Below are 22,855 nucleotides of genomic sequence, written 5' to 3'. Positions count from 1 at the left end.
AATAACATTTCAGACGACAGCTGGGAAGTGCAAATCGATGTTCATCTCAGTATAATATCCTGATGTCTGGCTGTGGGTTACCTGTCAGGGATGAGGTGGGGGAAGGGGAGGAGGAGGGAGGAGGAGGAGGAGGCTTTTGGTTGAGGGGAAGAGTAGAGGATCCGTGTGAGAGAAAGATAATAAAGAGGGGCAGAAGCTTGATAACTTCTATTGACAGAAACTGTTTGAAAGGCCAAAAAGAAAATGAACAAAGAGCGTTATGTGGATGTCCAACAGAAATCCGACGAACTTGGTAGGAGGTGGATGGTTGGAAGGAGAGCGAAGGGGAAGTGGGAGATGAAATTCCTTATTACGAGACAATTTCCTCTAGCCCCAAAGGCTCGAGAGAACCGTTTACACGGCTTCACCTAGAGTAAAGGAAAGGGAACATGTAAACTTTCTTGGAAGAGCCGAATTAGTCTTCAACTGGAATACCTTTGGAAGAGCAGTGCACATCATATGGATACCTTAGAGAAAGGTGTTCGTCTCTGGAACACTTTGGTAAGACCCGTATTCATTTTTGGATATCATTTGAATACCTTGCCAAGAGGAGTTCTTCACTGGAAAATTTCTGCAGCAGCTGTGTTTTATCCCACTTTTATGCCGTAGAAATAGTATTCCTAATGTGATTATCAGAAAAGGGCGGTATTTTTGTGACAATCCTTGTTAGGCTCATGATGAATTGAATGTTGAAGAATAATGGAGGAATGGACAACTCAACTGATAAAAGTGAAGTAGACTGGTGGCAAGGCAATCTGGTATAGTATAAAGAAAGTGACAAGGGGAAACACGACAAAAGATAGCGCACAAAAACGTTCCAGACAATATGACTAGAAGTATAATAAAGATAATAAGTAAAAGAAACAAAGGGAGAGAGAATATCCAAGGACAATTTTTCTTTTTGGGCAAACCACGCGTTTGAAAAATATTAATCGGGACTTTAAATATATTCATCTCTATAAATTATTTCATATGAAAGAGTACTAATACGTTACTTACGAGGGTAAACATAATTCCATTTTCAAATTGGCGGTCGCTCCCGGTCTGACGTAGGTCTTCCTATTCAAGAGAGGTTCAGTGATGATGAAGACGACCGTTTCTGCCCCCCACCATCTCTCTCTCTCTCTCTCTCTCTCTCTCTCTCTCTCTCTGGGTGTATGTTTGCGTGGGAGAATGTTTGTATGTACTTATATATGTATATATATATGTATGTGTATATATATATACTTTATATATATATATATATATATATATATATATATATATATATATATATATATATACTGTATGCATATATATGTAAAACTAGAATGTATAGCTTAATACATATTATCATTAACGTGTTCATACTTGTGCATTAATCTGCTTCCTCGAAAAGACTGATGTCAAGTCTCATAGCTGCACTGGGTGTTTATGCATATGGGAGATTATATATATATATATATATATATATATATATATATATATATATATATATATACATATATATATGTGTATGTGTGTATATATATATATATAATATATATATATATATATATATATATATATATATATATATATATATATATATATATATATATATATATAATCTCCCATATACATAAATACCCAGTGCAAGCAAGACTTGATGCACAAGTATGAACACGTTCATAATAATTTATAAAAAGCAATACATTCTAGTTTTACATATATATATATATACATATATGTATAATATATATACAGTATATATATATATATATATATGTGTGTGTATATATATATATATATATATATATATATATATATATATATATATATATATATATATATATATATATATATATTTATTTACATACAAACATTCTCCCACATATATGTATATATATGTATATGTATGTTGTATATATATGTGTGTGTATGTTTATATACATAGAATGTATGTACATATATATACATATATATATATATATATATATATATATATATATATATATATATATATATATATATATATATATGTGTGTGTGTATAAATATTATATATGTATATAATGTAAAACTAGAATGTATAGCTTATTATATATTGTTATGAATGTGTTCATACTTGAGCATTAATTTATTTCCTCGAAAAGACCGATGTCAAGTCTCATAACTGCACTGGGTGTTTATGTATATGGGAGATTATATTCGATCCTCGGAAAAGATTTTGTGCTTCTCAGCTTGGCTTAAAAATGGGCGGTGGAAGGTTGGCAGGCTTCAACGTTACCGCATGCGCCACAGAAGAAGAGAAATGTACATTATGTACATTAGACATATGAAGAGAGAAAAGCTAGGTATTCTGACTTGTAATGGGACAACGATGCAAAGACACTGTGTTCAGGAATGGGAAGGGCAAAGAGCAATAGTGTGTGAGGTATATGGAAGGGAACACTCTTGGGGTAGGTGAGAGAGTAAAAATGCGTCAGTTCGAGGATTTTAAAGGTTAGGTTGAGTGGGGCAGGTGAAAACATTGTAATAGTAAGTGCATCGTATGGTCCAGGATGGGAATGACAGCTATTGTTTTTACGAAAGTTTTGGTCCATGCCTGACTGGGTCTGGAGATTACGAAAAAATGATTGTACTTGTAATTTAAATGTTCTTTTCCATATTTACAGTGCCCTTCCTCTGTTAGTGCTTTCAAGCTTCTTACTTTCTTAACTGAATCTTACACATATGAGATGCACTCAGAAAGTGCCGAGGATTGCCCAAAAAGAAGAGTAACTGAAACTTTTTTTCATGACTGCGCACTGTAACCACTTATATGACTATGCAAAAGATCACGATTGTTTGCTTTTAATACACTGAATGTTTTGCTTTTTTAATGTACCTTGGTTAAAGCAAGTTTTTACTCAAAATGGAGAAAAAAAACCAGACTGTCACGATTTTCAGCTAAAGGATGGTATGACTACCAAGGAAATATGCAAAGACACGATAAACCCACTTTAGATTTTCTATATTCCACCAATAAAAAGAAGGCTACTGAAAGAAAATGTGATAAGAACAGCACGGTAGATGATTCCCCTGTCAGGAGGTCCAACACTGTAACCACTACTGAACAAGTGGATGCTATTCACCATAATAGTTTTGATGACGCTTAATTGTTCACCAGAGAGCAAAACCATGGCATTAGTACCACCTCATTGCATACTATTTTGACGGACATCCTAGGGATGAGCCAGCTGTCTGCAAGAGGGACAAGATGAATATTAACGCCTAAACATTAGCTAGACACATTGGAAACTTGCAGGACACTCAAACCCCATTTGTAGAATGATGGAATCAGTATCTTCCGGCGTTTATTATTACAGGGTAAACATTGTACTTGCACAGGTGTAAATACAATGATAACATAATGTAAATAAATCACTCTTCATGTTTATGTATATTTAGATATTGTGTGTGAACTAATGTTAATAACAACACTAGTACCATGCATTAATTTAAAGAAGTAAAATTCCAATGTAAGTAAAACAAAGGAAAACTACCGTTGAAACATTTATAGTAATTAAAGTATTGCAGAGATGAAAGTCTCCTGACCCAAATTTCTTTAGCTCAGCTCGTTCTCTAACAAAAAAATATTTTAAAGCCATGAGTTCCGCGATTTCCGATGGACTTTATTGTAAAGGCTACTCTGTTTCTTACTCTTGTTGGGCTGCAATGACCCAGGTAGTTCTTTGTAAATATCCTTTTCCTATCATGGCACTATTTTATTGTCAGTTTCGGAGCTGTATCAGCGAAATATCCGAAATTATTCGAGGTAAAAGAAAGGGTAAATGAGAATAGTACGACCAACATCAAATGCAGTACTGAATTAGAGAACGTTTCACTATAGACAGTACATGGATGTTTCCACCTGGAAATCTTGACACCGTCGGCACATCGGAAAGGTAATACCTTTGGAGCCTCCCAGTCTGAAAGGAAAATTTCGTATGGTTTAACACAGACGCACATTCACACGTGCCTATGTATATGCGTGTGGGTGTTTTGTATGTGCACAGACTTTTTGCAAAACAATTTTTTTCCCATTTCGTGACTTAAAGCAATGAAATCATAACGCTCTTGTACAGTATGTTGTTATATGATTTTACGAAACAAACCTGATATGTGACGAGTAATCTTTATGAAATTAAAGATTTTAAACCACCTTATTAGGAGACTTTTGTCGAAAATAGTGCTAAGAATAGAACATAATAGGTATCGATAGAGGTATCCAAGAAAAAAGTAAGCAAATCAACATAAATTTTTTTTTTTTTCAAAATCAGGCATATAATAGCTCTTATATTGTTAAGATCATGAGCACCCAAAACCAACTAAGGCTATAAGGAAATAAACAAATGACTTTAGTAATTACATAGAGCAGAGTTACCCCTTCATCCTCTCTTAATTCTCTCCTCGTCCATCCCCCTGCTTCCCCATCCCATCCCATTTATTCCTTTAGCGGCCTCCAATAATAACCAATTATTTGCCTCATCAAACCTGGCCTCCGCTATACACACACGAGTATAGAGGTGTTTGTCGTCCTATTCCAGAACACTGGCGGCGAACTTCAAGATTGGCCTAGCTTGACATGGTTTCGTAGAGAGCTTCGATTTAATTTATTTTCTTTTTTTTAAATGGGTTTCTAAGATTATATTTTTTGTTAATTCACTGTTGATAGTACGGTAATTGATTCTTACACAAACACACACACATATCTATGTATGTATATATAATAAGTACTTCTTTCACTCTTCAAACCTGAAATCTTGAAAGGATACACACAAAATACTACTAGGCTGGTATATTTATTTATTCTGAAGCCGACAGCTATTTCAGGCATGAACCTTGGTCTTCAGGGCTACACTGTTGAACTACATTCTGAAGTATAATACAGTAGGGTACAGTGAATTACAAAGAATTTCCTTGGAAAGTTACACAGGCCTTTCAGCAACAAGTCCATTTACATAACAGTGTCAAATTTAGATATATTGACTGTTTGCAAATAAACCAGACCTTTTTTCTATGCTCTTCCCTGTAGGCACTGCTTTGCATTGCTCCTTTATCTTTTGTCCAAAACCCGGAGTCTGTAGTCTCCTTTGACCCAACCTACATTTCCATTTACAACACTCGACTTGCACATACAATGACAGCTCACGAATCAAAAAATTTCTTGGATCGAATGTCAAGATACAAGGTAAATATGCATCACCAATAACTGTCCTGCATAAATCATTGTTTCTACAAACCTACACAACTGTCTGATCCTTCAGTTTCAGTCATTAATCCTTGCAATATAAACTTATACAGACTCTTGCCTAATGGTAGAGGATTTACTCATGTACAGGATTAATTACTTTAGGGCTGATATTGGTGGTTATAGCTGTGAACTGACATTCAGTACTTAACTGTCTCTTCAATTTAGACATGGATAGTGTACTTGAAAAGGTGAATTAACATTCCCTTGTTGCACCCCACTATTTACTATAAATTCATTCACTTCGAATTTACTCAGTTCATATATAATTACTAATTGCTTTACATATTCAACTGAATGCAGTATAACGCAAGACTTTCTATAATGTTGGTCGTTAGATGATGTCAGATCCCTTTTCTTAATGAACAACAACTATCAGAAAGGGTTTCTAATTCCATAATTTGCTGCTTGATATATCTTAGCACAAATATTTGATCTGTGCAACTCCTGCTTTTACTAAAACCAACTTGTTCTCTCTCTATCTCTCTCTTTCCCTCTCATGTATGTATGTATGTGTGTGTATATATATATATATATATATGTATATATATATATATATATATATATATATATATATATATATATATATATATATTAGATGATACACAAATATATATTATATATATATATTATGTTAATTATATATATAGTATATGTGTGTATATATATATTTGTGTATCATCTAATATATATATATATATATATATATATATATATATATATATATATATATAGATGATACACAAATATACATAGATATATATATATATATATATTAGATGCATACACACATATACATATACTATATATATAATTAACATAATATTAATATTGCTACATTAACGTTTAGAAGGCGTGGGTTTCCTAATGGCTTCTGCATTATAAGGGATCATCAGTTGTGGTGCTTGTTTGATCTGTTTATCTGTCTAGACTAAGATATTCACTATGTACATCTGTATTCCATTTTGTGTTCTGAAATTATGGGTTAAAACGAAATTTAGATTTACAAATGCAGCGATATAGACAATGATATTTTCATGCACAGTAATATTTAGTTGAAGGCAGTACATTTTTTTTTATTCAATAAATTATTCATGATACATTTTTCCATAATCGCTCATGGATTAAGGAGAATCCATCAAACTACTTACCAAGCATATATTCTACTCAAGTATTATTTAAACGTTTAGCATTGTAAAAAAAAATCATTAAGTGCTTGAAATTTTAATTATGTAGACAGTATACAAATGCATTCAAACAGTGACTACACAAAATAAAAAAAAAACGGGTAAGAGAAATAATTGGGATGTTTTGATGGTTAGCAGGTCATCTCTGAAAATCCCTTGCCATATTTTTCACTGTAAAGTTGAGTAATGAGGAAGATAACAAGAAATACAGTATTATCTACCTCGCTTCCACGCCAGACACCACAGGCTTACATTATTGCGATAATCAGACCTAATAAGTACAGCATGTTTTGGAGGTCGACGCGCCCTTGGGTCTTCCGTCTGCTTTTCAAACTAATAACCTTAAATCCCCAAGAAACGTCGGTGATATTTACCCAATGTTTTTCTTTTGCCATTTTCTCTCGTTGCTTGGATTATCTTTCTTGATATCTTAATATAGTACTATTTCCGTTTAGATCCTGTGATGGAGACACTTGATTTTCATTGCTTATTAGAGGTATTTCCTCCTGCTTATGTTTTTGTCGATACCAGACTGAGTTGACCATATTACAAAACGAGATCAGCTAGCATTCAGTATGTGACCATTAGTCTTGCGTATATTAGTTTAAATTTTTTAGGAGTGAGGAAAGTATCAGACAGGGCAACCATACCACGACACTACAGCTAACCTCGTTGAACCTCTGGTATCAGATTACTGGTAGATAAACTGCAGATGAGGAACCCACAAAGAATTTTGAAATAGTTTTTATGTTCTAGAACAGTGAATGGATATATATTTTTAAGAGATATGCCTCTAATGCTACCTGATTTAAAGGCAATAGTGTAAACGAGGAAGTGCCAGCAGTCTTGGATGCTAACAGATGCAAAGATCGCGAATATTTGTTCCTTAGAGGCGTCAAAAGTTGGATGTGTAATGGTGCCCAAGAGCTTTATATTTCTGACGGTTCCCAAGACATCTGTTTTAGTTATTTTATCATTACTTGGTTATTGTTCACTTGTCTGGATTGCTGTAGCATCCCAGGATTTTTTCTTCGGACAAACTGTTCAGCGTAGTGCTTTTGTGTTTTTTTATTAGAGATAGCTGTCTTCAATAAACTATTTCAATGTGAAAAGTGCTACTATCATCCTTGTTATTTGAGTACATTTAGACAGTGTTTTTTTCTCGTCTTGCAGAGTACCAGTAACCTTCTTTGAGGTGCCACGGCACCAGACTGCCTAATAACAGGCTATAATGTTACCTGAATGTACCTTGGCGTTCTTATGCTCTGTTCAGGTAAGTTTTTTTAGGTGATTTTTTATTTTTATTTGGTGTCACTGTTATACATAAGCATGTTTAACTATTATGAATAGTTACCAATATTTTAAAGATGATCACTGAAGCGGCGGGTTTGCTGTTGAAGACGTCAACAGTGTGGCCCAAAGCTTGGGTCATGGACAGGTTATTCGGTCAGCCCTTATAAAGAATTGATGTGCGTGTCTTGTCATCTCAGTGTGACGCAGATTACCATATTACTGTGTCCCTATGTCACACGTTCGCGGGCGCACATGAAGAGTCTTTTTTGAGCGGAATACAGAAGTAAACTTTATATATTTTATCTGGTGCCTACCCAAAGATGATGCTAGTTTGCAGCATGAAACTTCTGGTCTGCTCTTGGAGATGGCATCATCACAATAGCATGTAAGGCAAAGAAGGTGCAAGTGACTGGCATATTTTCCGTTGCCTCTCTCTCTCTCTCTCTCTCTCTCTCTCTCTCTCTCTCTCTCTCTCTCGTATTTCATCTCCATATCCACAGATTAATTCTTTACGTCGTCTCCCACAGTCTGTAACTTTGAGTCGCAGTTCGTGCGCACTTTGACACTGGCACTCAGACTTTCAGAGATTATTCATGTCGTATTGAATCCCGAGGATGAGTACCGGTAATGTTAAGTGATGCAGGAGTGGCTGTGTGACGTGAAGTGAAGTGACCCGGGGACCTCTCGCTCACTCTACCTTGACTTCCTCTTCCCTTTCCTTCGTCTCTAGTGACCAAAAGGGGAGATCTGTAGGGGTCAGGGAGATGGAGAAAGAGGGGAAGGGAAATAAATGAAGGTAAGGAAATGTAAGATCGATACGTAGAAGGGGTGATGACATGGCTGATCAAAACAAATTGGTTGGATGACTAGGCGTTGGTTGACTAATTGCCGGTTGGTTGACAGGCAATGGATGCCGAAAAATAGACGAGAAGTAATAGTTAACGTTAAAAGAAATTATCGTGAGAAATGGTTTACCAATTGAATAAGGAAAAGATTCCATCGCTGTCTTGCCTCCTGAGTTCTTTCAGATTTGTTTCCAGTGAACTTGTAAATTTGTTCATAATGGTATTAAATGGATATACGATTTTTGTTGTTTATCTTATTGATGGTCTGTAATTGAATGATTGATCCGTGTGGCAAATAATGCTGGCTTTACAGGGCTTGCTCATATGGAAATCGATAAGTCCGATAACGCAATAGAATTGAGAGACAACGGAGATGTATGAAATACGCCATATTGAGATGGATGGAAATGATGTCGCTGGTCAACATAAAATGCATTTAAGCAAATATAAAAGCGTGATTTAACTCTTCAGAGGGAAAAGCGATTTAGCATAGGTGGAGAGATGATTAGCTTCGGAATAATTCCTTGCGAAGGCCATTCTTAATTCCGGTAATGTTAGTAAGAAGTGACAGCAGAGGAAGGTAAGAAGTGGTTCCTTGTGGGATTAAGGGAGAACTGAAAGCGTTTAGTTTGTATAAAAACGTAGTGAAATACAATTAGCCAGCTGTAACGAGGAGATAATGGCAAATTATTCCCAGAGAGGAAAATGGAGGAAAGAGCGGAAAAGTGTGGAAGATAAGTGAAATGAGTGGATGGGTGAAGCTGCCTCCTCTCTCCTGAGAAGGACGTCGTAAATTGTCAAGATGGATATCACCTCCTCTCTCTCTCTCTCTCTCTCTCTCTCTCTCTCTCTCTCTCTCTCTCTCTCTCTCTCTCTCTCTCTCTCTCTCTCTCTTCGGAGCAAAGTTGAACCCTTAGGCTCCTCTTCACTTGCTTTTCATGGATAGAGTTATTTGATTGTTTAATTTACGTCGTTGCATTCGTCATAAAATGGGTTCGAAATAATATTCATGTTAAATTTCTTACATGTGCGGTGTATGAGATGCTTGAGTTAACTTCAGCTTTATAAAATGCTTAGTCCAAGTTCAGACGTTTAATGAAGGGCAAACTTTACACTCACAAGTTCCAAGACGTAACTTCAAGTTTATAAGATGCATGATGTTAGATCAAGTTTATAGCGTGCCTTACGCATTTTCGAGATTTTAAGATGATCTTTGCGTTTTCAATTCACAATTTAGATGATCTAAACTTCGTTAGACGCCTGACTTAGCTTGATATCGACGAAATGCATGGCGCACGTAACAGTATGTAAAATGCATGGCCTTACTTCATGTTGATGAGAAGGATTACTTAACCTCAGGTGGTAAACTTTCAGTTCCAACTTCAGGTTTATAAAATTATTGCCGTAACTTCAGGTGTATATAAGATTTTAGTTAATTTTCCGATTCATATTATCAGGAAAACGTATTTATCATTAGTTAAAAGTCCACAGTTTATAACTGTTCTTTGTGAGTATAGTCACTAACTATAAGACGATATGATTATATATTTTGCTTATTACGTAAAGATTCAGTGATGAAATTGATTCTTAATATTAGTAAGTGCAGATTTAGGTTGCTGTCTTTTTTTCTTTTATAAAAGCATGAAAGTTGTCACCAAAATCATTTCATAGGCAAATAAAATTTGGTCTAAAATGACGTGTGTATGATGAATATGTACACCAATATAAAGCTTCGAAGGTAACGATTTCCAACGATACAAATAGTGTTGGCGTCGTAAGACCATAGTCCCGGGGTCTTATTTATAGACATTTCGTAATATTTATAGGTGAAATTGCTGCAGTGTTTATAACACGCGAGGGACTGTGGTATATTGCTCTATAAATAAAGACTGCTGTAAATAATGATGCAAATATCAAGATATACGCTTTAATACCTTAGTATTTTTGCTTTGTAGGAATTGAATGTTTGACTGGAGAAAAATAGATAACGACGAACTACTGAATAAGGAATTTAAGAGACCATAAAAAAACACACACACACACAGGTAATTAATCTATGGGAATGTTTGATTATTAGTCGAATAACTCTGGACTCCTTGTAATCTCAATTATCGGAAATTTAATACCGGCATTGAATGCAAAATAAGTAAAGTGTGATAAGTTTTCTTTGTTTGTATATTCTGAACAACCAAATTACATATTTATTTCTTCTTTTTACCCGTGTATTTAGAACCGAAAAATTAGCGCACAATTTTTTATACAAACAAAACAAAAATGACATATGAAGATATGTGAATAAATTTATGTTTATATTGTTTTATATATAAACTGTGCGCGTTCATTAAGGTATGTGTTGCTAAAATAAAGGTGAAAATCAATCTCGGAACGGTATATAAAAGAACTGATGGAATGAATTGAAACGTGAAGTCCATCAGCCATAGAGTTTTATCTCAGATCTGCGTGGTAAAACCAATAACAGACTTAATCAACCTGCTAAGGAAAAAGGAAAAACTCTGTTCATATTCAGCCTGGTTACGAGGGGAGAGAGAGAGAGAGAGAGAGAGAGAGAGAGAGAGAGAGAGTATTAGAGAGCGTAGTAGCGTAGCTTGGCGGGAAGTACCGTCAAGAGAAAAGGCGAAAGAGTAGTAGAAGGAGGAAGAGGAGAAAGGTAAAGGGCCTTTTGATTGGTGAAGAAAAGAGGGGTGGCTGTCATATGGAAAATTAGAAAGAAGGAAGAGAAACTTTTTATCATAGCGTCGGGATAAATCTGTTGATATTATAAAGCTATAAAAGAGGATTCTGAGAATGTACAGCTAATAAAGTTTGAGAATATTTTGTAAAAGATCGAAATCATCCTTTTACAATGAAGTGAATAGGATATATAACTTGTAACTCTGTTACCGAGCGGTGAAACGAGTGAATAACAACAACCTGAATTAATAGAGAGAGAGAGAGAGAGAGAGAGAGAGAGAGAGAGAGAGCGATTGGACTACCTGGGGAGGGGTGTGGAGAGGTGTGGTCGAGGACTTCACCATCGGGAGGGTCTCTTTCGCTCAACAGAACGGGCTTCACCCCCTCATTCTCCTCTCTGTCCCTCTACCCCAGCCCCGTCTACACACGGAACTTTAAAGGGACTAGACCATTGCCCTCTCTTGCCACACCCACTGCAGGATCTCTCGAACGAGAGCTTCCTACATCTGTGGTGATGAAACGATAAAAGGAATTTTAGTCGAACATCTAGGATCACGTCCTGCGGGTTTCCTGGGAGTTATTCTCATATTCTCAGTATAGACGATTAGGGAATTTGACACACAGTGTCATGTAGAATGTATGGATGACAAAATGCACTGTCAGATTCGTGGAAGTGACAAATAAAAACAACGATCGAAATGCGTGTTGGTCTGGGAAAGGATTTGTTCTTTGTTTGGGTTTCTGAATGATCTTGTATGTTTTTTAGAATAAAGTCAATTCACAAGCAGACCTTCAAGGCTGAGCATTAGTAATCTTAGATATTTTTATTCATATGATCATAGACCTTTAATATCCCTGCAGACAAAGCCTTGTCTATTTTAACAATAAAGACAATAACCGTTACCTTAGTAGGTGAGCTTTGTCAGGGATATGGGAGGTACTTATCAGTATATCATAGTAAACAAAATTGTTAATGCTTTGAGTTGGTTCGTTGCAGTTTTGTATGATGACTTATGTACTCTTTAAACTAAGGGAATTGTAACTTTATGAACTGCTGATCTATTTCATGATATAATACTGTATGAAGTTCATATATTGTTGCCACTTTCAGTAGCGAAGTGATGTATACATATATGTGTATATGTATATATATTCCAGAATTTAATCTACTATTCGATCCCTTTTCATAATGAAAAACTTATTGATACATCCGTAGTGTATCAAAATCCGTCCGGAACGTTGTTTTAGATCCAGCAATTCTTCACATGAACTGTACTAACCTGTGTGCGCCATTCAATTGCATTACACTATAATTTAATTTTAATTGAAAAATTTTCTAATCTCCTCGCGCACTAGGTGACCTAAATACTAGATGTCAGAAAGAGAAACTATGCAGTTTTATATTTTTAATGATAACTTGTAATAATTGTATTTTAATACTTTTCGAAGTCGTAAAATTCAGTTATATTAATTTTATTTTTTTATTGATCAAAATTATGTGTGCTGCATTGTGTTCATTTGTAGACTATTGCACTATATATACTGTGTATATATATATATATATATATATATATATATATATATATATATATATATATATATATATATATATATGTGTACATATATATATACATATATATATGTATATATATATATATATATATGTATGTATGTATATATGTATATGTATATATATATATATATATATATATATATATATATATATATATATATATATATATATATATATATATATTGGTTGAATTTTGTCGTTCCCATTTATTTGGTGTTTTGACATTAGCCCCATGTTGTACATACAATATTTGTTAATATTCACCGGTAAAACATTGCTGTTTTAGGTTTACTACTGGCATTTGAACTTAGTAATTATCACTACTTATCTTTAATATTGATTTAATATTTTTTTATAAAGGAAATTGATTTTATTTTTAGAATTGCTTTGACACTGTAATTTTGATTAAAATGTGATTAAAATAGACCTAGACTGTCTTGGTACTGAGTATGACAATATTTTACATTTTACAGTGGTGTGAAATAACATTTCCCGGAAAAACGATGCCTTTCATTGGTTTTTCAAGATCGACACTTTGCTATTGCTTTGAAAGCAAAGGACTTAGAAATCAAACCATGTTTCTTGCAGTTTTAATTTAAGGGATTTTCTAAAAATCTCTTTGCTCTTCACATAGTGTGCTTAGAGCATATATATTAGGTGTGTGTAATGACAGGATGAGGATCCGCTCTTTTAGGGTATTATGCTTAATCCTTAGCGTGAAAATGTGCTATTTATCCTCATGATACATATTAGTTAAAAATTAGGTGTCGATATTTTCTTCGTGGCTTCTTATTCTACGTAACGCTCCTGTAAAATAAGGATGTAGCTAATTTTGATTAATACTAATATTAACAAAACTTGATTTTGTGAAATTTTTAGCCGTTGTACAAAACATAGTTTATGAATGGTGGCATAATTGTTTAAATGATTATTCCTTTTCCTTTGTGACCGGATGATTAATTTTGATACTGGATTTTGAAAGAATAGTTACTAACAAGATCATAGAGGAGCTTCCGAAAACGTAAACTGCAGATATTAACCGGATTCCTAGAGGTATTTTCTGTGCTTTAGCTCCAGATTGTCTTCTCTCAAAATGCGCTCTTAAGGTAGGGTAGGGAGGGTCCAGGGGCTCGGGGAAGCGAACCACGTGGCCAGGTAGGACCAGGCTACATATTTTATAGGTTCTGTGTCCATGCAGTTTACTTTGACACATTTTTTTTATCATGGTTGGTGGGTACAGAGTAGAATGGGCCGAATTTGTGTGGACATTTTTGGAAATATCTGATTATCAGCTTATTGTTTGTAGGCCATTCCTCGAAGACATACGCAACACACCCCGGATGAGTGAGTAGAATATTTGGACACAACCTTGCAGATAGCTGTAATAAAGACAGAGTCCATGTTGAGTATGTTCATGCCAGAAACAATATTTGTTTAAATAACGCCTCTGCCTAGAGGAAAGATAACTTACATCAAAATATTTAAGCCGATTTTCATGTTGGCACCTTTTTCTTTGTATCCTGAAAGATTGGTGCAACTTTAGTATTTATTTGTTAATTTGTTTATGGTTTTGATGTAGGTTGCCAAGATTTTATATTGGCAGTCAAGTTTGTTAAGACGAGTTTCCATTTTCATATGATTTGTAAACGACATTTTTTATTAGATTTGTTTTCTTTCTTTTAGCCCTGTGTATGTGACATGCACAAACACACAACCTAGGCCAGGCCATCAGTATCAGTAACTTTGGCATCATCTCCGACGGGACTTCCGAAATTCAAGCTCCCCATTTCTTCACCTTTACCAAAAGTAAACGTTCGATTTCACCTTTTCCTTCGTTCAGTCTCAGGATCTAACCCACACCAGCGGATTGTTTTAGTGCAAGGCCACCAAGGTTAATTTCATTTCTTTCAACTTAATGTTTCTCAAGTCTAGATCTCTTTCCTCTTTTATAGCGTGCATCCTTCTCTCTCTCTCTCTCATCTTCCCTTTGTTATGAACAGCTTTAGGATTGCGTGTCAGATCAGCGCAGAAAAGCTGAACGCCAAACGTTTGAGCTTCCTTAGACTTTCGCTCTTGGTCTGACCGAAGAGGTTCGGGAAAGCTACCGAGAGTTATGAAAACTTGCTGGGTGGCATTAATTACGTTTAGAGGCAGCGGCCACAGGTTTAATCCAGGCTGCTTTTTGACGCATGAAGCAGATAGCATTGGTGGGAGACAGCTGGTATTCGTAAGAAGGCGTGTACATATTCTGGTGTTTATTATTTTTAAGAGTAGTTTATGACTTATCCCCAGTATAGCTTTCACTCGATTCTAATATATATATATATATATATATATATATATATATATATATATATATATATATATATATATATATATATATATATATATATATATATATATATATATTTTATATATATATATAAAAAGGAAAGCTAAAATAAATAGAAAAATTAATTTCAGGAGGGTTTTGGTACGTCTGAAGTAACTAGGGTAGTGAGGGTGTTAAGAGTGGAACTGTAGAGAAAGGAGAAAAATTAACTGTATGTTTTGTAAGCAGCGAAACAAACAGCCAGACTGCATGTAACCGATGATGCGGATAAGTGATGATAGTGCCCTCCTCTGTTATTCCCGAATCATTTTGCATGTCCACTTTTAAGAGGTACGATTGTAATCACTTTAGAAGGATAACCAGACGTGATTTAGGCATCCTTGACTGTCGCGGTCTCCTCATCACACACCCAAACACCCAATAGATTTTACAGCAGTTCGCCTCACTGGAGATTCACTTTTTAGTTTTGGACTAGTGATTTTGATTGAAAACACGGGCAGAGTTCTTCTGAGAAAATTGATTGTAAACGGATGAGGAATTAGATATAGAAATCAGCACAGTTGCAAGCAAATAACTGGTGCATAATTTGTACGATATCATGGCTGATATGACGGAATTTTAGATTCCGATTATGTTAAACTGTGCTTGGGATCCCATTTTAACAAAAACGGTTCAAAGTCTAGTGAGATACCAGTACCCCCAGAATGATTAAATAATCCCTCGTGTAATCCACATAAATAATAGATGGATTATAATGGTGACCACCAAGTGTTTGAATTGTTTTCAAGATCCAAATTGTACAGAAACTTCTTTGATCGTGGCTTTTACAATTTTCAGTGTTGTTATGCATGCTGAAAGGAATACTAAAGGAAATAGGTAATTTCTGATGGCAGACTTGTTTTTAATGTATGAATTTCTTAGATTTCTCTAGGATTTGAAGTTTAATGGGCAGTTTTATGATAATGCTTATTATTATTATTGTTATTATTATTATTATTAATTGATTTCCTTTGCCATTCTTACAAATAACTCATTGAAGTCCAGCATTAATGTTTCTGTAGGGAAAGTGTTTAATGAACTATAAATTAATCCATTGTTTAGCGGAAAAATTAAGAAGTATTAAGAAGATTGTGTTAAATAACTGCATCCTATTAATATGCTGTATATATTATTCAAATTCACCACGAGATTCTACTGACCGCATAAAGTAAAATCTATTTTTTTTCATAGCTGGTTATCTGGAGAGCTGAGTATGTGTGGCAGAGGAAACGGTGGGAAAGTCACAGGTGGAGTATATATTACCCTCTAGTGTGCGTTTGTATAGCGGGATGCAACTGTATCCCGTTTGTGTTTCGATGTCACAGGAGAGAGAGAGAGAGAGAGAGAGAGAGAGAGAGAGAGAGAGTCTTTGACTTTACGTTGACATGGGCGAAAGGATGAGTTTGTCATTTCTGTAGAGACAATACGTATTCTGAATTTTTGTAATCGAATATTCAGACCGCTGTCCATAAGAGACATAATTTAACCGAGAGGTTCAAACGATATTTCTCTGTTATTACCTAACGCTGTTGTTATTCAAAGAAACAGAGGGATTATGTCCCAATGACAGAATAAAAACAAAAAGGAAAGGAATCGGAAAAGTGAAGTAATCACAGAGTTGATCAACCTTAGCATGTCAGTATCGGGATTGAATATAGCGAGGCTCGATAACCGATTCCCACCTCTATTCTCCAATTCCATAAACATGCAAATGGCATTTTTTCCCTTTGCGACCTAATCCTTTTTAACCACCATCTCCCATTCCTGCCCCATTGCCGTCTCCAGAGCTGGGGAGCAGAGGGAAGCAAACAGAGAATACAAACAGAGATGCCAAACCTTGATTATACGACACTAGTTTCGAGGAGAGAGAGAGAGAGAGAGAGAGAGAGAGAGAGAGAGAGAGAGAGAGAGAGAGAGAGAGAGAGATGATGTTGACAACAACAAAGTCGTTAACTTGAATGAATGGGAGGCTTCACGTTTACCATACATTTGGAATTAATAATATATTTGTGTGTTCGTATTCTCGTATATTTAGATGCATTTCTTAACTAGGAGAAAAACTCTACAGGAATCCATGGTTGTTAAGTCATCTTTGTGCCTATTATTGATACACATAGAATTAAAAGAAGTGGAGAGAGAGAGAGAGAGAGAGAGAGAGAGAGAGAGAGAGGGGGGCTAACGGACCAAGGACTCCTCCATGAAACTTATTATTACCTGGACACAAAAACATCTGAAAGAAAGCTGACTCGAATTTTGATGTAGATTAGGCTATATTCATTACTAGTCAAACCTTCTTGGGCAAAACGATTTTAAGGTGTCACTGACTATCTTCTGGAAGTTCCAGCTAAAGTTTTCTTTATTTTTCTTTAATTATATGTTGATCATATGGTCAATTTTGGCAGTTGATTACTGTCTTACTTACACATTTTGATACACATGACACATACCCACACCAGCATACACACACACGCACAGACATATATATATATATATATATATATATATATATATATATATATATATATATATATATATATATATATATATATATATATATATATATATATATATATATATATTCAACGTGCGCCTGCACATCTCAGCAGGGTAACTCAAGGACGCGTGTACTTTCTGATTCTCAGCAAACCCTTCGGGATGAGATTGTTAGCCCATATCTTTATCAGCAAGCAGCCATCAGCCAGATACCATATTGAAATTTGACAATCCGATCCCATACATATAATATATTTAATATACATATATATACACATATGTATGTATATATATGATATATAATATATATATTATTCATTTATTTATTTATTTGTATATATGTGTGACTGTGTGTGTGTGAGTGTGCGCGGGCGTTTGTGTGAATGCGTTTAAGATTGCGTATTTTACCATTTATTAATTTGATAGCGCTTACATGTGTTTGTATGATGCGCATTTTAACCCATGTATTCATATATCTAACCCTGTACTTTCAAGTCTCTCTCTCTCTCTCTCTCTCTCTCTCTCTCTCTCTCTCTCTCTCTCTCTCTCTCTCTCTCTCTCTCTCTCTCTCTCTCTCTCTCTTTGCGTGCGTGTGTGTGCGTCAGGGCGCTCTCTTTTATACGAGGACGAGTATTACCTCGAATCTTATTGACTTACTTTTACGAAGCAGTGATATCAACGTGTTTTTCTCCTCTTTCTATCCTTCGATTCCAGTCGACGTCTCCGTCTTTTTCGTGGAACAGGAGGGTGAACAAATAACATGGAACAAATTACAGTACTCTCTCTGAAACCCTGGCTAAGGAACAATCGATACACAGGTCTGGTACACACCCTCTCCTTCTACCTCCTCTCCCCCTTCCTCTCCACATCCTCTTCCCCTCTTCCCTCAACCTTCTCCTCCTCCTCCTGTACCTCTTCTAACATTGAACACATGCCGCTGCCTCCTCTCGACCACGCCCGCTCAACGAGTCTACCTTCTACCAGGACTAGACGTTAACGCTTCAGATTCTGGTCTATGAGAGCCTATCCCGCATTCCCGTCACCTTCAATAGCGGTGCAATTGTTATAGGTTGTTCCAGCGATGCTCTAGAAAAAGGGCAGTCTCTCTACTTCTTCAGGATTATAAAAAGGGAATAGTATTTTCTTAAGTTCGAGCTTCTGCGTTTTCTTTGACACTGGAAACTTCTTCCGTAAATCTGTACAGTAGCTAAGTTTCATAAAAATTACACTTTATGGCAATGAAAGTAATTGTTAGGCAATTAAAGGACAAACCAGGAAATTGTTAAAGAGAGATACTAATTTTTTATGCTAATAAATACTCACTTCTATTTCACGCATTTAGTGAAGTACAAGTCACATGAGTGATTTATAGTTAATTGTAAGGTTTACATGCTGCTCTCGATTTTTTTAAATTATTATTTACTGACCTAAATATTTTTCATCTTGGTTGACATTACAATTTCTTGATATCATGTTGTAAACAAATTTATAACAATTCAAACGTTAACACAGGATTCGTCCAAATTCAGGTGAAATTTTGGAAGACTTCGATCAAGGGAGTATTTTCAAGCCGTTTTGTTCCTTCAACTGAAAATCTTTCCGATGCAGTTTTTATAATTTGTAAACAGTAATTTTTTGTAGTTACAAAATTTAAAAAATAAGTTTCATTATAATAAGAAATATATTTGAAATTAATATTAATGGATTTAATGTTAAGAACAAGCCTTAGCAGGGTGTTTTATGAAAAACTCTAGTTCAAGACTAAAATACCTGTTGGATGTTTTTCATATCGAAATGTAAGGTTCGTTGTAACTATCTTTCTTTATGTTTTGCTGTTCATCGGCACTGATGCGAGTGACATATATGAGTAGTTTTTCGCAATATATCTATAAAGAGAAGAGAGTTAGTTACTTGTTTCATTAGACTCGAATATGAAGAGGAACCCAAGTCCTGTCGTTCACTTTCCAATCAATTTACATGAGAAAAATAAAGTTGGGGACGGAATTTTCTTTGTACCGACTTGATAAGGAATATGATTATTCCTTCTACATGCCTTATCGAGGATTTTTTACGTAGAGATACTTGAACTTCACTTCAAAACATTATTTATTTACATATTTATTTATTCATTTATTTATTCAGTTGTTTATTCATTTTTCTAGTCAGCATTTCTTTCGCTAATAATTTTCCCAATGTTTCAGTGCTTTGGGCAGAAATTACATTCAAAAACTAGAAAGAAAAGCAACGACAACAAACAAACAGCTTGCCGTTACGGGTTCATCATCAGTTGTTAAAGGTTAGAGAGAGAGAGAGAGAGAGAGAGAGAGAGAGAGAGAGAGAGAGAGAGAGAGTTGGGGGGGAGGGGGCGGAGGGAGTCTAGAAGAAGAGAGTTGCCAAACCTTGATTTTATATAATCGGCCTGGTACTTCGCTATCGTGGTGACTACTTTTGAATTACATTACGCGATTATTATTTTCCTTTTAAGGCTGTAAATACAAAAAAGGGAACTGTTGAGTGCAAGAATTTCTCTGTAAATGTACCCTATGCATTTACTCGTGTGCGTTATTACATGCATAAAAAACTGACTGCAATGGTCAAATATACATATTGAGTGGATATATGGGTTGATGAGTGTTTTACACTTAAAAAGAATTGGTCGCGTATTCAAGAGTGAGGTGCTTACATGTCCATTCTTTTTAATCGGATCATAGAGTGCTGTCTCTAAAATTTCACATAGCCTTTCTCACCCCCTGTTTCTATTAAGCGTCGGGAGTCTTTGTTCTGGTGCAAAATGAAGCAATCTCGCTGCAGTTGTTCTGTATTAAATGCTTTGAGCTATAGGACAAAGTATAACTTGATTAAATGTGTGATCCCTTTAAAATTACTCACCTGGACTTATCAATAGCTATTGAATATTCACTTGATTTCCAAGTGAGTTTCATCCGTAATGTTAAGACTAATGTAGTAAGCATTTAAATTGGGTGTTTATAGTGATCAGTTCCTTAGTTGTTACAGAAACACCAATTATTCTGTTTACATAAGTCCGACTCACAGAAGGATTCAGTTGGTTACCAGGAAATCTTAAATAACTCCGTATTCAGACACGTTCAGTATAGCAAAATAGTTATCTCTCAAGTGAAATTATTACAGAGCATTATTGGAAAGGTTGTTTATAGCTTTGTAATTAAGAAAAAATCTATTCTAAATAAATGCCGAATAGCATTCAAGTATCGCAATTAGATTACACCCAATTTTATGAAATCAAAGTAACACATTGCAAAACAGACATTCTATAAAATAAACTTCAGGCATATAGTACAGCAGGTCAAACAGCTTTCATCGAATGTTTAAAGGGTAATTTAAATATTGTTTACGTGCAAAGGTGGAATCGATTAAACCAGAAGTGCCTGTGCTCCTTAACTTACCATCCTAAGCGACTGAGAGAAGGGGGATTTTAAATAACCTTGAGATGTGATTACAGAGATAGAGTAATAAAAATAGAAAACTTTCCATGCGGCAAGAGGGAAAGCGTTTTCTAATCAGATTATATATATATATATATATATATATATATATATATATATATATATATATATATATATATATATATGTATATAGATGTATGTGTGTGTGTGTGTGTGTGTGTAACATGGAGAGAAATATCTGTAAAATTGCAGCAGAAGGTGATAATGGTGATGTCTCCTCGGTAAATTCACTCGTCTCGTCCATGTTTACATTTGGAGCTGCAGGGATAAAAGTATTATTCACCTCTGCCGCCCCTCGTTTATCAGGTATGCTGTGTTGGTCGATTGACCGGATTGAAGGGAAATGAGGGAAAAGAGAACATAATTTCCGCGATGTTTCTGAGCATCATTTTGATTCCATTAGTGTTCATTATTGTAAGATCTGTTGTATTTTTTCCAGTTGCCCCTGCGTGATTTTAAATGCAAGGCTTGTAGGAAGCACATCTTAATACCTAATTAAGCACCATAAGATAAAGGCAGTATTTAATGGAGTATAATTAGTTGGACCAAAATCTTCAAAACTTTTGCGGAAGGAAAAGCAACTGCCATATTTAACGGAACGCTTAATGAGTTATAATGAGGTACATTTTACCTTCTGGGTTTTAGTACATTTTACCTTCTGGCTTTTAGTGATGCTTGTTATATTTACTTCCAATGTAAATGCTAAAAAAAATTGGTAGAAATGAGAGGTTACATTATTCGTTCATAAAGGAGAATGGATAAACTGAGGATGAGAGGATAAAAAGAAACTGGCAAGAATAATCTTGGAGGGATGGCATTCAGATAATATAAGAACAATAAAAAGCTATAGTAGCCAGAATAATAGAGGTAAATTGTTACATTTAATCAAAACACTCATTATTTTAGGGGTAGATTTAGCATCTGAACCGGAGGGACTTCGAGGAAGGTACAATGCAGCGTCTACGTTTTCCAAACTTTTTTAATACTTGAACAATAAGTATTAAGCTGAGGAGAAGAAGAAGAAACTAATACGTTAGAACTCTGAATTTCGATATTGTTGGTGGAAAAATCGAAGTTGATTCACTTTTGTGGATGAGAGTTAATGTAAAGAATGACCACAGAACAAGAAAAGGAGCTGAATCACAGACGTAAAGGAAGGAAAGTAGCATGGTATATACAACAGATTCGGAAGAGGTGTGTCTGTAGAAGCTAACGTTGCAGCTTATGAAGGGATTACAGAGTCTAATTTCCTTACTGAAAGTGAATTCTGCGTACTGAATGGTAGTGACGGTAAAAAGGAGGATTTTTCTTATATAAGTACTGTAAGAATTGCAACAGAAATTTAACCAAGAAGTGGTAAAAATGTTAGCATAGGCGAAAAGATGTGTTTTAAATTGGTTTAGTCTTGCGGAGAAAATGAATAATGACTCGTGAAAACAGCGTAGCATTTGTAATTGCATGACGAAGAGGAAGAAATGAATACCGAGAAAGTGCCGAATCACGAATGTGGAAACGGTACTGGATCTGAAAACAGTATGCAGGAAGACTAAAAGTAGAGGTCAATGGGGCAGTCTGTATCAGGAGATCCGACCTACTGCTGATTATTCTTCTACATAAGTTTATAA

General features: G+C 35.1%; 2 protein-coding genes across 5 annotated transcripts in view; one reads left to right on the top strand and one right to left on the bottom strand.

Annotated features, from left to right (window-relative positions):
* The window catches only part of LOC136838899 (WAG22 antigen-like), a 342,430-nt gene that overhangs the window by 107,004 nt on the left and 212,571 nt on the right, over positions 1-22,855 (top strand). The window contains exon 2 of the mRNA XM_067104592.1: positions 7,653-7,752. Coding sequence (XP_066960693.1) covers positions 7,711-7,752 — 42 coding nt within the window. The 5' untranslated portion in view covers positions 7,653-7,710. The remainder of the gene's footprint in view (positions 1-7,652; positions 7,753-22,855) is intronic.
* ChAT (Choline acetyltransferase) overlaps positions 1-22,855 on the bottom strand; it is a 256,104-nt gene that overhangs the window by 181,462 nt on the left and 51,787 nt on the right. The window lies entirely within an intron of this gene.

The sequence above is a fragment of the Macrobrachium rosenbergii genome, chromosome 5 (genome assembly GCF_040412425.1).
Source record: "Macrobrachium rosenbergii isolate ZJJX-2024 chromosome 5, ASM4041242v1, whole genome shotgun sequence".
Classification (NCBI taxonomy): Eukaryota; Metazoa; Arthropoda; class Malacostraca; order Decapoda; family Palaemonidae; genus Macrobrachium; species Macrobrachium rosenbergii.
The sequence above is the reverse complement of the archived record's forward strand: the minus strand, read 5'-3'. Positions and strand labels throughout refer to the sequence as shown.